The 13978-nt window shown below is 27.1% G+C and overlaps 3 protein-coding genes across 3 annotated transcripts; 2 read left to right on the top strand and 1 right to left on the bottom strand.

Annotated features, from left to right (window-relative positions):
* Nucleotides 1-6136: 6136 nt before the first annotated feature.
* LOC128960345 (multidrug resistance-associated protein 1-like) lies at nucleotides 6137-7135 on the top strand. The gene is made up of 6 exons (XM_054306417.1): nucleotides 6137-6170; nucleotides 6284-6466; nucleotides 6534-6650; nucleotides 6726-6863; nucleotides 6926-7049; nucleotides 7122-7135. The coding sequence occupies exons 1-6, from the start codon at nucleotides 6141-6143 to the stop codon at nucleotides 7133-7135; spliced, it is 606 nt and encodes a 201-aa protein (XP_054162392.1). The 5' UTR covers nucleotides 6137-6140.
* LOC128960643 (ATP-binding cassette sub-family C member 3-like) lies at nucleotides 7000-11579 on the top strand. Its single transcript, XM_054306772.1, has 9 exons — nucleotides 7000-7057; nucleotides 7122-7634; nucleotides 7707-8265; nucleotides 8332-8378; nucleotides 8446-8996; nucleotides 9067-9908; nucleotides 9967-10592; nucleotides 10674-11229; nucleotides 11299-11579. Exons 2-9 carry the CDS (start codon nucleotides 7185-7187, stop codon nucleotides 11526-11528), a joined length of 3861 nt encoding a protein of 1286 aa, XP_054162747.1. The 5' UTR covers nucleotides 7000-7057; nucleotides 7122-7184; the 3' UTR covers nucleotides 11529-11579.
* A 182-nt stretch (nucleotides 11580-11761) lies between these two features.
* On the bottom strand, nucleotides 11762-13844 carry LOC128959450 (uncharacterized). Its single transcript, XM_054305402.1, has 2 exons — nucleotides 12966-13844; nucleotides 11762-12887 (listed from the first exon to the last, which is right to left on the bottom strand). Exons 1-2 carry the CDS (start codon nucleotides 13379-13381, stop codon nucleotides 11939-11941), a joined length of 1365 nt encoding a protein of 454 aa, XP_054161377.1. The 5' UTR covers nucleotides 13382-13844; the 3' UTR covers nucleotides 11762-11938.
* Nucleotides 13845-13978: the final 134 nt, after the last annotated feature.

Below are 13978 nucleotides of genomic sequence, written 5' to 3'. Positions count from 1 at the left end.
TAAAATATAATAACAAATAATACAATTTGAATACCTTTCGGCACTTCATAACATTCACATTTTTCTGGACACTTGTCGTAAACTCTATTTTCACTAAAACATGATAACAAATATATGCAAACAAATGTCTTTAATAGCATTTCAAACTAATTTCCATAAATTCAGAGTATTTATAAATTAAAATATATATATATATATTAAAATACATAATTAATATAAGAATATTAATAACAATATTTTTTTTGAATTCTTTTGAAATACAAATTGTAATTTACAATTAACTCTTAATATTTAATGCAATACTCGAGATAAGTGTATTATAAAAAAACAATTGTTTAATATATGGATTAATTTTGTTATCAAGTTTTTGTATTTATTTTATGCAGTAGTTTATCAATAATATATTGTATAAAACAAATAAAATAATTGTTGAGAAAGATATCTCATAATTCAGAATAACAAAATTATTTTATAAGGCGTTGTTCACATATTACGTTCGCAGTTTTTAAAAAATCTAGACCCCCTCCCCCCCTATGTTCGCAATTGTTCGCATGTAATGATATTTAAAAATTACGTTCGCATGTCCTTACCCCCCCCCCCCATCATTTAAATGAATATTTTATAAAATTATTTTCACTTTTAAAATAATCAAATAATAAAATAAATTAATATTATTCAAAAGTCATATATTTATTCAAAATTAGTTATTAAACCGTTTATCAAAGGATTAAGTTTACTCAAAATTAATCCCTTAAATTCATTCATTATTTAAATGCGAACGTTCGTATAGACTTTACCCCCCCCCATCCCCCTCGTTCGCAAAAGTTCGCTTTGGCCGACCCCCCCCCTCCCCTCAAGTGCGAACGTAATATGTGAACAACGCCTAAGTAATTTAAAGAAATATAAATTATTATAAAATGATTATAATTGCATTTTTTATTTCTTAACAATAATTTAAGTGTTAAAAACACAGTTTAAAAGTATTATATTTTTAAATTTAAATTATAATTTAATAAATATTTTAGACTTAAAAACAAATAATAATTTACTTGTTTATTATATATACTTCATAACTTTTAATAAAAATTTACTAAAATACCTGTACTCATGTAAAATAATATGTGAATAACTTTAAATTGAATTAATTTTGTTACTTTAATATAAAATTTTATGTATTTTTAAATGAATTAAAATTTGTTTTTTTTAGAGTAAATGCACTTATTTTTAAAAATTATAATTTGGATCAAGTTATCGATTTTAAGTTTTTGCTTTATTTAACTCTCAATAAAGTATAGATATTGTGTAAATACATTATAATAAAATATAATAAAATATAATAAAATATAGTAAAATATGTCATATACAGTATAATAATTTACATTATTTACAATACTCATAAATTTTTAGTATGTATAAATAAATTTAGCATGCTCAATAAACTTATATCTAGTACTTTTATTTAAATGAATTGAGTTTATTACTTAACTTAAATACTTTTAATATACAAGTATTTACATATTATTGGGATTTTAAAATAAATTTAAATATTTTTCATATATCAATAGATTATTAATCAAGATTTCTATAACATTAATAATTATTGATAAACATTTAACTTATAAGTTAGTAGACAGAGTTCATAATGAAAATAAATCTAAAATATTATGTATCCGTTATATTTGACTATTAAAACATAAAAAATATTTTATTCAATGAATGGTTCCAGAAGTTAATCAAAAACATCAATTTATTATAAATTTTGGAAATATATTTAATTTAATTTGATTGATATCTACAATATGCTAATGTATGTTGAAATCTCTTAGTGCCCAATCATTCCCATTTGGTTAACATAGTTGTTATACAGTACTATATTATACTGTAAATTAATATCCAATTATAACATCACAGTTATAATATTACTCTAATAATAAACTCTAAATATAGTAAATATATTTATAATTAATGAAAAGCCTTTATTTTTAGAAAATTTTGAATTATTACAAAATTACATAAACCACTATACAGTATATATGTAAATCATAACCTTTACTATATTTAAATAATACATTTTATAAATTTATATATATACTTTAGATAAACAATTATTTAAAAATTTTTAATTGTTTTATGAAAAAAAAAATCTTTTATAGTTTCATAAAATATACAAATTAATAGTATACATATAGTAGAATAATCACTGAAATTATAATAGTAATAATATTTATAACTTAAACAAAATCTTAGAAGTGATTTAATAAGTTCTGCATATGTTGTTGTTGATGATGGATCAGTATCTGCAAGTCTTGTATTTGTGGCAAAGGCGGCAAATTGTTTAATATTAAAGGCGGCGCTGGATTACCATTGGGACCAATGTTGGGATTCAAGTTAAACTCAATTACGTGTATGTTTTGCGCCACTTCACCCATTGGTGGAAAATTGGGTGGCATTTGATTACCATTTCCAATGTTACGGATATTAATCTTCAAGTTTTGCGGTATATTCTTATATTGATTCAAATCAATTGGTGCGAAGTGAGCCTCATCTCCCAAACGGGAAAACCCGGAATAAAATCTTATAATATATTTGGAGTTTTTGTTTGCAAATTCAATCAAATTGTCGATCGTTTGAGTGGTAATGTTTGGCCGCGAGAAGAATGTCATACCTCTGATTTGTAAACACGAAATCATAACCTTATGGATGCCGTTATCCGTAATATTTTTCAAAGCTTTAGTACCGCTTCCCAGAGATATTTTCGTCAAATTCTTCAACTTTGACAACGAATCCATCAAATCATCTGACAAATCATATTCTGTAGTCAATTGCAATGACCTGAGATTCGGTAAGTGATGGTCAATGTCTTTGAAGAAAGGGTCGCCCACTTTGGAGCACCTAATAGTCAAATCAGTTAAATTAGTTAACTTTTTGAGACACTCGACCGACTCGTGAGTATCCGATAGTTTAAACGATACATTCAAATGTCTTAAATTATGAAATTTTCCCAAACAGTCAAATATATTATTTCCTATGATTTCACTTCCATTGATAAAGACATGAATATTAAGCACAAATCGACTCACTTTCTGACAATTTTTTGCCATTTCATTGATTCTATCATTAATTGTGTCAATATTTTCGGGATTATTGGCCATTAAATTGAATGACATGTCTAAGTCCTCTACATTAGAAAATCGAGAGATTTGTTGCAAAGTATTTCTTAGATTTTGGACTTCAAGTTCTGATGAAAATATTTTCAATTTCTTAAGTTTTGACTCATATTTGGTGACAAAATCACCGAAATGTAAGGCATCGTTACGTTTGAGTCTTAAGTCAATTGACTCTAATTTTGGTAAAAAGTCTCGATTTTTATTGTTAACAACATTAATGTCTTCACAAACAAATGACTTAATATTTTGACAATAAAACAGCAGTTTTTTGCCGAAATCATTGCAAAACTTGTTTGAATACTCTCGCGGACTAAATGTACGACAATTATTAAACTTTATTTGTTTTAATTGTTGGCCACACTTCTGACCAAACCTTATAATATCTGATTCTTCTAAACCAATTAAATCCAATTGAATTGACTCTAAGTTTGGACTGTAATCGCCGATCACATCCAATAGTTCACTGTCCACATAGACTCGAGTCAACTCAATCTTCTTAATATATTTACATTTGATTAGTAGGTTCTTCAGCGCAGTCTTATCAATGGTTCTCATATTAAGATTCGAAGCAAAACCGCTGACAAAGTTCTTCACTTCTATTGGTACCAACAGATCATTCAGATAGTGATTATTGATGTGAGGGATGGCCTCAATCGGGTGGACACTAAACACACGAAGAACTGTCTGTTTGTTATAAATACAACGCTTCCACTGTTGAGACACGTCTTCCAACACTATCTTGTCTTTCAGCGACAGATACGACAACAAGAGGTCACACAAGTCATCGCCGAACCGATCAAATGAGTTGCGACCATAAGTACGACCAAACAAAGTCTTCTCTCGGTTAACATCCGATTCATTTGATAACACTTTCTGACATTTTCTTGGATTATCCATCACTTGTGGTCACCAATAATGGGATCAATTATAAAGTGATATTAATATTATTTATCAGTCAATGTGTCCAACAATTGGTCCAACAATTGGTCACTCAATTCAATCCTTCTATTGATAACAATATTGTCTATGAGTTCAATGTTGTGCTAAATAACTGTTAATAATATACTCTATTATAATATTATATATAAATATAAATATATGGCTCAATATATGACACACACATACACTGTAACCATATGTTTGTGGTATACATTAACACAATGTTTAAGTCATATAAATTAATACATAATTCCATAAAATCAGTGATAATAAAGGGGACACAAAAAGTAATGATATTTTTGTAACAAATATATTATATATGAATTAAGTACTAATACGTTGCAACAATATATTGCATTTGTTGTACTGATTAACAAAATCATGTAATTTTAAACCAATGTTAACATAGAATACATTTATTAAATAGTAATACAAATAATGTGTTATATAATTAAAAAATGGGTTAATAATCGTAACAAATGATTAAAAGACACTAAATGTTTGGCGCGTTATTCATATTACAGATATTTGTATTAAGACTTGAATTTAATTAAATACTATTAAATAGTTTTCAAACAAATTAATTATTATTATTGAAATAAATAGCAAATAAATATTAATTCCTTCTTATAATGGATTTATATTAAACTTATATAAAGTAAATCATATATACAAACATAACATTGATTTATTATTATTTATATATACTAAATATATATAGGTATTAATACTACCTTATTATAATGATTTTGCAAAATAAACATAAATACTATTAGTACTTAAATTTATATTAAAAAAAAATTATAATAAGTCAGATAAATTATATTTGTTTTTTATAATGATATTTAAGAATATATTTATAATATATATATTTACATTATTGTAATATTATGATAGACTGATAAACTGTTATATTATAATATTTTTTATATAAAGTGGATTTAAAGCGTGACATAATTTTTAGTATTTGATAATATTTTTCAATACAAAATAATAGCTATTTTGTAAATCAACCTAGATAGTTTCCTATTAAACTTTCTGATTTTAAATATTATTCTAAATGTTATTAAAAATTTTTGGCATATTTGAAATTGACATTACTCATATTAAAAGGTATACATGTACAAAATATAATATTATAGCTAATTTATTTAATCGTAATTTACTATTTAAAAGTAATTATAAAATTAATATAATATATAATAATTATGAAATTATATAAAATAATAATAATAAGTAATTACAATTAAATACTCCCACTTTGAGGGCATTTATTATTATTAATTAATTTTTGTTTTTTTATCAATTTAATATATCTAAAGTGTCACTCATGACTTTAAATATAATACTTAAACTGTAGTCAATAATAATAATCTATTTTCAATTAATATATTATATATTAGAAAAATAGATGTGAAAACCGGGTAAAATTATGGACTAAATATTTTTGTTTGTAAAATTATTTAATTATTTCCCACAAAACAAACATTAATTGAGCTAAACCTTAATTATTAAATATATATGAGTGCTGTCAATAATATTTATCTATTTATAAATAATAGACATTATAGAAATTATCTAATATATATTTATCTAATTTAAATAAATTATTTAATATACAGTAGTTTGCTTAATAATTGATAATAATTTATATATTAGAATAAATATATATTTCAAATTTTTATTTATATTTTTTATTTAGGTTTCTTATTGGATCGGATAATATAAAATATATTCTTATTTTAATATTTAAATAAACTAATAATATTATAATTGTTATCATTGAAGATATAAAAACAATTATAAGTATTGCATTAGATTTATTTGTAATCAAAAAAAAAGTTATAGTAATAAATATTTAGTGCAACTAATCAAATAAATAACAAAACTTATAAACTAATAACTAATGTAAATGAAAAAATGTGAGTTCATCTAAGATCATATTTTATACGAAATCAATTCAAATTATACATATTTATACTTTAATTTAGTTTAAACTAAATAATAAACACAAATAAATAATTAATATGTAAAATGTCTCAATTTTGTACATCAAGCTTTTGGGTGAGTCTATGTTTTAAATTTTTAATTATATTATTTATTTTACAAATAATTAATTAATTAATTAATTAAAATTATATTCTAATTATTATTGGTTTACTTATTTATAACTTAAGGATTGGGACATATCATGGAATTCCCAAACGTTCCCTGATTTTACCATTTGTTTTGAGGAAACAGTGCTTACAGTTATTCCATGTTTAATATTATTAATCATATCGTGTTTAGAAATTCCCAAATATTGTACTGAATTAACTGAACCCCCACTTCCATACACTACTATTTTGTTAACAAAATTTGTAAGATTTAAATAAATTTTAAATTATAATTATATTTTATTAAATTTAAAAAATTGTATTTTTATAGGGTTTAACCATTGCATTAATTCTCATAAATTTAATAGATTTATTGAACAATTTGTTAAATTATTTTAATGGAGATCCTTCTCTATATTTTATATCAATTATTAAAATATTAACTTTTGTAAGTAAATTATATTTTTCTAGTTAATTATAAAATATAAAAATTGTTTTATATAATTATTATCTTTTTATTCAGTCATATGTTATTATTTTACAAAATTATCACCGAAAACATCGCATATATTCTTCTGGTGTCTTATTTATATTTTGGATCTTATATTCAATTGCGTCAGTCTTTAACTTCAGAACAATATATACTATTATTTTTGAAAATGTAATTTTAATTTTGATTGTAATATAAATTACATTTATTATCTTAAATTGACATTATTTTAGGAATCTGGTTACGACTCTGCGATCAATGAAATTACATTCGTAACAAAAATGTTAAGTTTTCCTATAGTTATAATGCAACTTATATTTTCATGTGTTGCTGAATTGGATCCATATTATGAAAAAAGTCATAAAGTTTGTTTATATAAATACAATTTAATTTAAAACTATTAATTTAAAATTATTAATTAAAATGTAGAATTTATGTCCTGATCACAATGCATCATTTTTATCTTGTATTACATTTCAATGGTTCAATTCAATGGTGTTTAAGGGATATAAAACTTCATTGACTACTAATGATATGTGGGAATTGAAAAATACAAATAAAACCAATTATGTTATCGAAAAGTTTAACAAAGTATTTATACCAATGACTGAAAAGAAATGGAAACCAAAAGATGAGACTTTAAGCATAAATATTAATATATTGACGGCTCTATTGAAGACATTTTGGGCTAATATACTGTTTGTGGGATTTCTTAAACTAATCGGTACTTTAATGTTATTCGCTAATCCATTAATATTAGATTTATTGATTGAATACATGACACCAAACAATAATGATCCCAATTGGAGGGGATATTTTTATGCCACTTTAATGTTTATATCACCGATGATTGAATCAATTTTTAACAGTCAATATGAATACTATAACAGTGTTATGGGTATGAATATGAGATCATGTGTTATATCAGTTGTCTATAAAAAGGTTTGACCCAACTATATATTATAATAATTTATGAAATTTTAATTTCTATAAACAATTAATTTTTTATTAAAGAATTTAAAACTTTCAAACACCGGTCGAAAATCCTATACAACCGGAGAAATAGTAAATCTGATGGCAATTGATTCGCAAAGAATTATGGATTTCTTGCCAATGATTCACGTGTTGTGGTCGGCGCCCACACAGATCGGGATCGCAATGTTTCTGTTATGGCAACAGTTAGGTATTGCAACTCTGGCCGGACTCGCATTTATGCTATTATTGCTTCCGACCAATACGTTAATTGCTGCTAAAATGAAAGCCATTGGAAATAGAGTAATGAAAATGAAAGATAAAAGAGTGAAACTCATGAATGAGATTCTCAGTGGTATTAAAGTATTTAAACTGTACTCATGGGAGACATCGTTTAAAGATCAGGTAACAGATCTTCGGGAGAATGAAGTGAAGTCACTCTTTACAATGGCATACATAAGCGGTGCTATGAGTTTCACATTCATTGCGGCGCCTTTTTTCGTCGCTTTATTCAGTTTTACCACTTTTTTGATGATATCTTCAGACAATATATTGGATGCAAACAAGGCTTTCGTATCACTTTCTCTTTTCAATATAATGAGTATATATCATAAAAACATATTATAAAAGTATTTTTAATAAAAATAATTTTTCTTTGAAATTATAGGACTTCCACTCGGATTTCTTCCACACTTATTATCGTTTGGAGCATTGGTTTGTAAAAATATTTTTGTAAAATTAAAAATATATATATATATTATTGTGATTTTATTTAATGTAGTTTTTAGTATCTGTGCGAAGAATTAATGAATATCTGAATGCTAATGAAATCGATGAGAACTGCATTACTCGACACAATAACACCGAAACACCAATAGTGATGGAAAACTCGAGTTTCCAGTGGAGTAATAACAGTCCGACAGTCCTTAAAAATGTTAATCTAAGAGTTAAGCGAAATAAGTTGGTTGCTGTTGTAGGTCAGGTTGGATCAGGTAAGTCATCTCTATTGGCGGCACTATTGGGAGAGTTGGAAAAATTAAATGGTATCGTAAATGTAAGCGGAAGTGTTGCTTATGTACCACAAGAAGCATGGATTCAGAATTCAACTCTAAGACAAAATATTTTGTTTACGAGTTCATACAATGAAAAGTTTTATAAAAAAGTTTTAGAGACCTGTGCTATGGAACCGGATTTAAAGATATTATCCGCCGGAGATATGACCGAAATCGGCGAAAAAGGCATTAATATATCGGGCGGTCAAAAACAACGCGTATCACTTGCACGGGCTGTCTATGCAAACGCAGACATTTATTTAATGGATGATCCACTCAGGTATTCATTAATTATTCAATTGTTTAAATAAGCATTTGTATAATAAAATAAGTTTTTAATTATCTAACAGTGCTGTAGACGCACACGTAGGCCGACACTTGTTTGACAAAGTCATTGGACCGCACGGTATACTTAAACACAAAACACGAATATTAGTCACACATAAGGCATCCGTTCTGACAAATGTCGATCAAATAGTTGTTCTCAAAAATGGATCAATTTCTGAATGCGGAACTTTTGAGGAATTAGTCGCAAATAAAGGAGATTTCGCTGAATTTGTCGCCGAATACATTCTTCAGCAATCGGAAGATGACATTAATGATGAAGAGCTTAATATAATTCAACAATTGAGAGAAAGAGTTCAACCATTTATTGAAAGATCGATATCAAAAATATCGGAATTTTCCGACAGAAGCGATATTAGGCGACAATTTTCAACACAACGATCCACAAGTGTCACCAGTTCTAAGTCAAGAACCACTGAACAGAGTAATCAAGAGTTAACACAAAAACCCAAAATCAAAGACCAGAAGCCAAATCGCGGACGACTTATTGAGGCTGAAATGGCTGAAACCGGATCAGTTAAGTTTGAAGTCTACAAACAATACTTCCAAATGATTGGGTTTGGTTTAATTGGTATTGTCTTATCAGTCAATGTTTGTGCAAATGGAGCCACAATTGCTTCTGGACTTTGGTTAACTAATTGGGCTAACGATGCACTCGATCCTCAAAAGATTAATGATTCGGGTTTAAGGGATATGAGATTAGGTGTTTATGCGGCCATTGGTATCATTGAAACCATATTTTCGTTATCATCTCATTTGTTAATAAGTCTGTCCTGTATTCGTGCGGCAAAACTATTGCACAACAAAATGCTGTTTCGTATTCTTAGAGCTCCAATGGCTTTCTTTGGTCAGAATATACTGTATTTTATATGAAATTATGATTTAATATTAAAATTAATTTACAGACACAACACCAACCGGAAGAATATTGAATCGATTCTCTAAAGATGTCGATACAGCAGATATGAACTTATTGTTTAATATTCGTATGATTTTCAACACTTTCTTCAGAACAGTTGTTTCTTTTATTTTGATAAGTCTTGAATCGCCTATTATTTTGGTTGCAATTATGCCTTTGGCTGTAATGTATTATTTGGTTCAAAGGATATACATATCAACATCTCGTCAATTGAAGCGAATTGATTCAACGAGTCGTTCCCCAATTTATACACATTTTAGTGAAACAGTAAACGGATCGACAAGTATTCGGGCGTTTGGAGCCACAGATGAGTTCATCCAAGAGTCAAATAACAGAATCGATGCAAACCATTGCTGTTATTATCCCAGTTTTACAGCGGGTCGTTGGCTGGCCATTAGATTAGAGTTTTTAGGTTATTGTATTGTGTTTTTAACCGCTATATTTGCTGTCTTATCTCGCGATACATTGAGTCCAGGTATAGCTGGTCTGGCTATCAGCTATTCAATGACTGTTACGAGTGTGCTGTCTATGCTAATCACTAGTATGACTAATCTGGAGACTAATATTGTTGCAATTGAAAGAATCATTGAATATACTACTACTCCGGTTGAGGTATTTATTTAATAAGTTATTTAAAAATAATTTATATGTACTGTATATTTAGACAATATTTATTTTTTATTTCAAATTAAGGCTGATTTATTTAACGAAGATACTAAACCAGAGGACGACTGGCCCAACCAGGGAGTCATAAAATTTAATAACTATAGTACCAGATATAGGGAAGGACTAGATTTAGTGCTCAACAATATAACACTTAATGTAAAATCGAGTGAAAAAGTAGGAATTGTTGGCCGAACCGGTGCTGGAAAGTCATCGCTTACTTTAGCACTGTTTAGACTCATAGAGCCCGTCGACGGAAATATTTCTATAGATAATATAGATATTAGTAAATTAGGTTTAAATGATTTGAGATCCAAATTAACAATTATACCACAAGATCCGGCATTATTTACTGGTACTCTACGGATAAATTTAGATCCATTTAATCAATACACTGATTCACAGTTATGGAGAGCTATAGAATCAGCTCATCTCAAGAGTTTTGTTGAAAGTCTTGATAATGGATTAAATTATCAAATAGCAGAAGGAGGAGAAAACTTGAGTGTCGGTCAAAAACAATTGGTTTGTTTGGCCAGAGCTTTGCTCAGACGATCCAAAGTCTTGGTTTTAGATGAGGCCACAGCAGGTATTTATAATATTATATTTAATTTTTTTTAGACTAAATATATTTTATTAAATTGATATACTTTTTTAGCTGTTGATATGGAAACTGATGATTTGATTCAGGAAACAATTAAAAAAGAGTTTTCATTATCAACTATTGTAACAATTGCTCATCGATTGAATACAATCATTGATTACGACAGAATACTAGTGATGGATAAGGGAATGGTAGCTGAGTTTGACTCACCAAACAATTTGTTGGCCAAACCAGACTCCATATTCTTTTCAATGGCTAAAGAAGCAAATTTGGTCACTAAGTAATCGATACAATTAATATAAAATTTATTAAACAAATCAATATTAATATAATAAGACCAGTAATTAACAATACAGTATATCATATCAAATATTAAATTTTTAGATAAATAAATAAAATTTACTTATCACTAAAATAGTAATATTTTCTATAATTATTCCATAAATTGTAACAAATATTAATGTAAAATTATAATACGATTTATTTATTTTAAAAATCAATGATATTTTTAATGTTTGCAATCTATGAGTTATTTTAAAAATATGATAAGAAATTTACACAAAAAATGAGTAATATTTTATGATTAGCAAGAATTCACTGATAATCTCATATTTTTTTAATATCATATCTTAAATTTTGTACAATATTTTGACACTTATTTTGAGTTTTATAAATAATTTAATTGCATTGAAAATCAGTCCCATTGTTGACGAAGCGGTTGTGGAGTTGTTTTCATTGATTGATAATAATTCTCAAGAAGTTGTGAGAAGTCTTTTAGACAACATTTGATTAGAGGAAGCATTTGATTACATTTGGATCGTTCAAAGTGTCCGCACCCGAAACCGGAGTCATCATCAGCAGTCATATCAGTCAGACAACAAAGTCTAACCCGAAGTAACCGATCGGTAGACCACTCGTCACACATTGACTTATTGAATGTCTCGCACTTCGCGCGTGCGGCAGAATTATATAATGAAAAACGCGTTCGTTTAGGAAATGCTTGCGATTGATTGGGTGTCGCACCGGTAGTATTGGTAATATTATTGGTGTCTAAACTATCAATTGTTGTCGTTTGGGTCTCATTGTTAACATCAAGAATATCGTAATCATTTTGAGTGATACTTATGTTATAAATGTCATCAAAAACTTCTTTATCCGTCCGATTATTTTTGGATCTAAAAATATCTAAGACTTTCCACTCTTCTTCATCTTTTGTGTCATTATTTCCCGTAATGTTTGTAACAATTAATTCATTTAATTCTAAAATCTCTTGTATCGGTTGATCACCACTTCCTGAACCACTGCCATCTTCACCAATAAACAATTCATTAGTTTTAGTGGTTTCCACATTAAATACATTGTCATCTTTTAATTCATCAATTGTGGTAATATTTGGTTCAGAAATGGTTTCATTTAAGATTTCAGTAATTATCTCTTCATCAGGCCTTGAGATAAATGACATCTCAGTGCTTGAGTTTGAGATAATGGTTGTCGTTGAAGGACTAGTCTCTGATGCAATTAAATCACATGTTGTAGTGCAAGGATTATCAAAATAGGTCGACAAAAGGGCCGCTTGTAGTATAGGTTGTTGGGCGTGAACAATGCTTAACGGGAACGGTATGTAATAATTTAATAAACCACATCTAAGGAATAATACAAATTACAGATTAACAAAATAAAATAATAGTAATATAATTATAGTGACAATAGAGATGACAAACCTATCAAATATAAACATATCATCCTTTCCGCCATCAATTGCAGTCCAAACTAATTCACTGTCAGTTTCCTGATAGACATTAAATGACACCTTTTGAGACAATTCTTTAAACTTTTGTTTTGATTCATTGTCTTTGGAGTTAATTATTATAAAATTAATGTCTTTAAGACCAGACTTTTTAAGAAATCTTAACATATTTTCAAGACTTGATGCCTGTTTAAGACCGAACCGATACGAGGCGTTAATTAGTATAACGAGAGTCACGTTTCCCAACGATTCCTTCATTATATTTCTTCCATTATTGACAGTCCATTTGGGCGAAGACTCACATAACTGTACCTTAGATTCAACTAACACTTTGGAGATATCATTGATGACAATAGCAGTGATCATCAGATAAAATATAATTAATCGCATTTTGGATACGATTAATGTCCAGTTTTGTAATATTAATATTATTAAAATTCACTAAACAATACAAAAATAAAAGTTAAATATAACAACTTTACACAAATTTAATTTCATATCGCGCTTAAAATTGTAAATTCACTTAAAATCAAACAATTTAATCAAAATATTTAGATAAAATCATTTAGTAATAAATATAAATTAAAAAGTAAATTAAAGTGTGTTTGTATTGATTATAATCAACGATTAATAACTTAATAAACGTCGCGCAGTCTTCTCTCGACTAACTTTTTATAAAGACTTAAATCAAATGCGATTTCTAATTGAAAATTCAGAGGTCTTTATCAAAAAAAATTATTATTAATAATAACACAACTATTTGTTTGGATCTCTCGTTGAACTTTAGACTTATAAATGATTATTAATTTTAATTTATACATTGAAAACAAAGTCACTATTTGTTAAATTTAATTTTCAACAGAAAACTTTTTATTCAGTGATCTCAATGCAAAACTTTAATACATATATTTCGCAATCATTAAAAATTACATTTATATATATAGTGTATATTTGTGAATATGAATATATGACAAATAATGATTGATA

The sequence above is a fragment of the Oppia nitens genome, unplaced genomic scaffold (assembly GCF_028296485.1).
Source record: "Oppia nitens isolate AA-2021 unplaced genomic scaffold, nextdenovo-longstitch-racon4-pilon3 scaffold4_pilon_pilon_pilon, whole genome shotgun sequence".
Lineage (NCBI taxonomy): Eukaryota > Metazoa > Arthropoda > Arachnida > Sarcoptiformes > Oppiidae > Oppia > Oppia nitens.
Note: the sequence above shows the minus strand (reverse complement) of the source record. Positions and strands in the feature narration are given on the sequence as shown.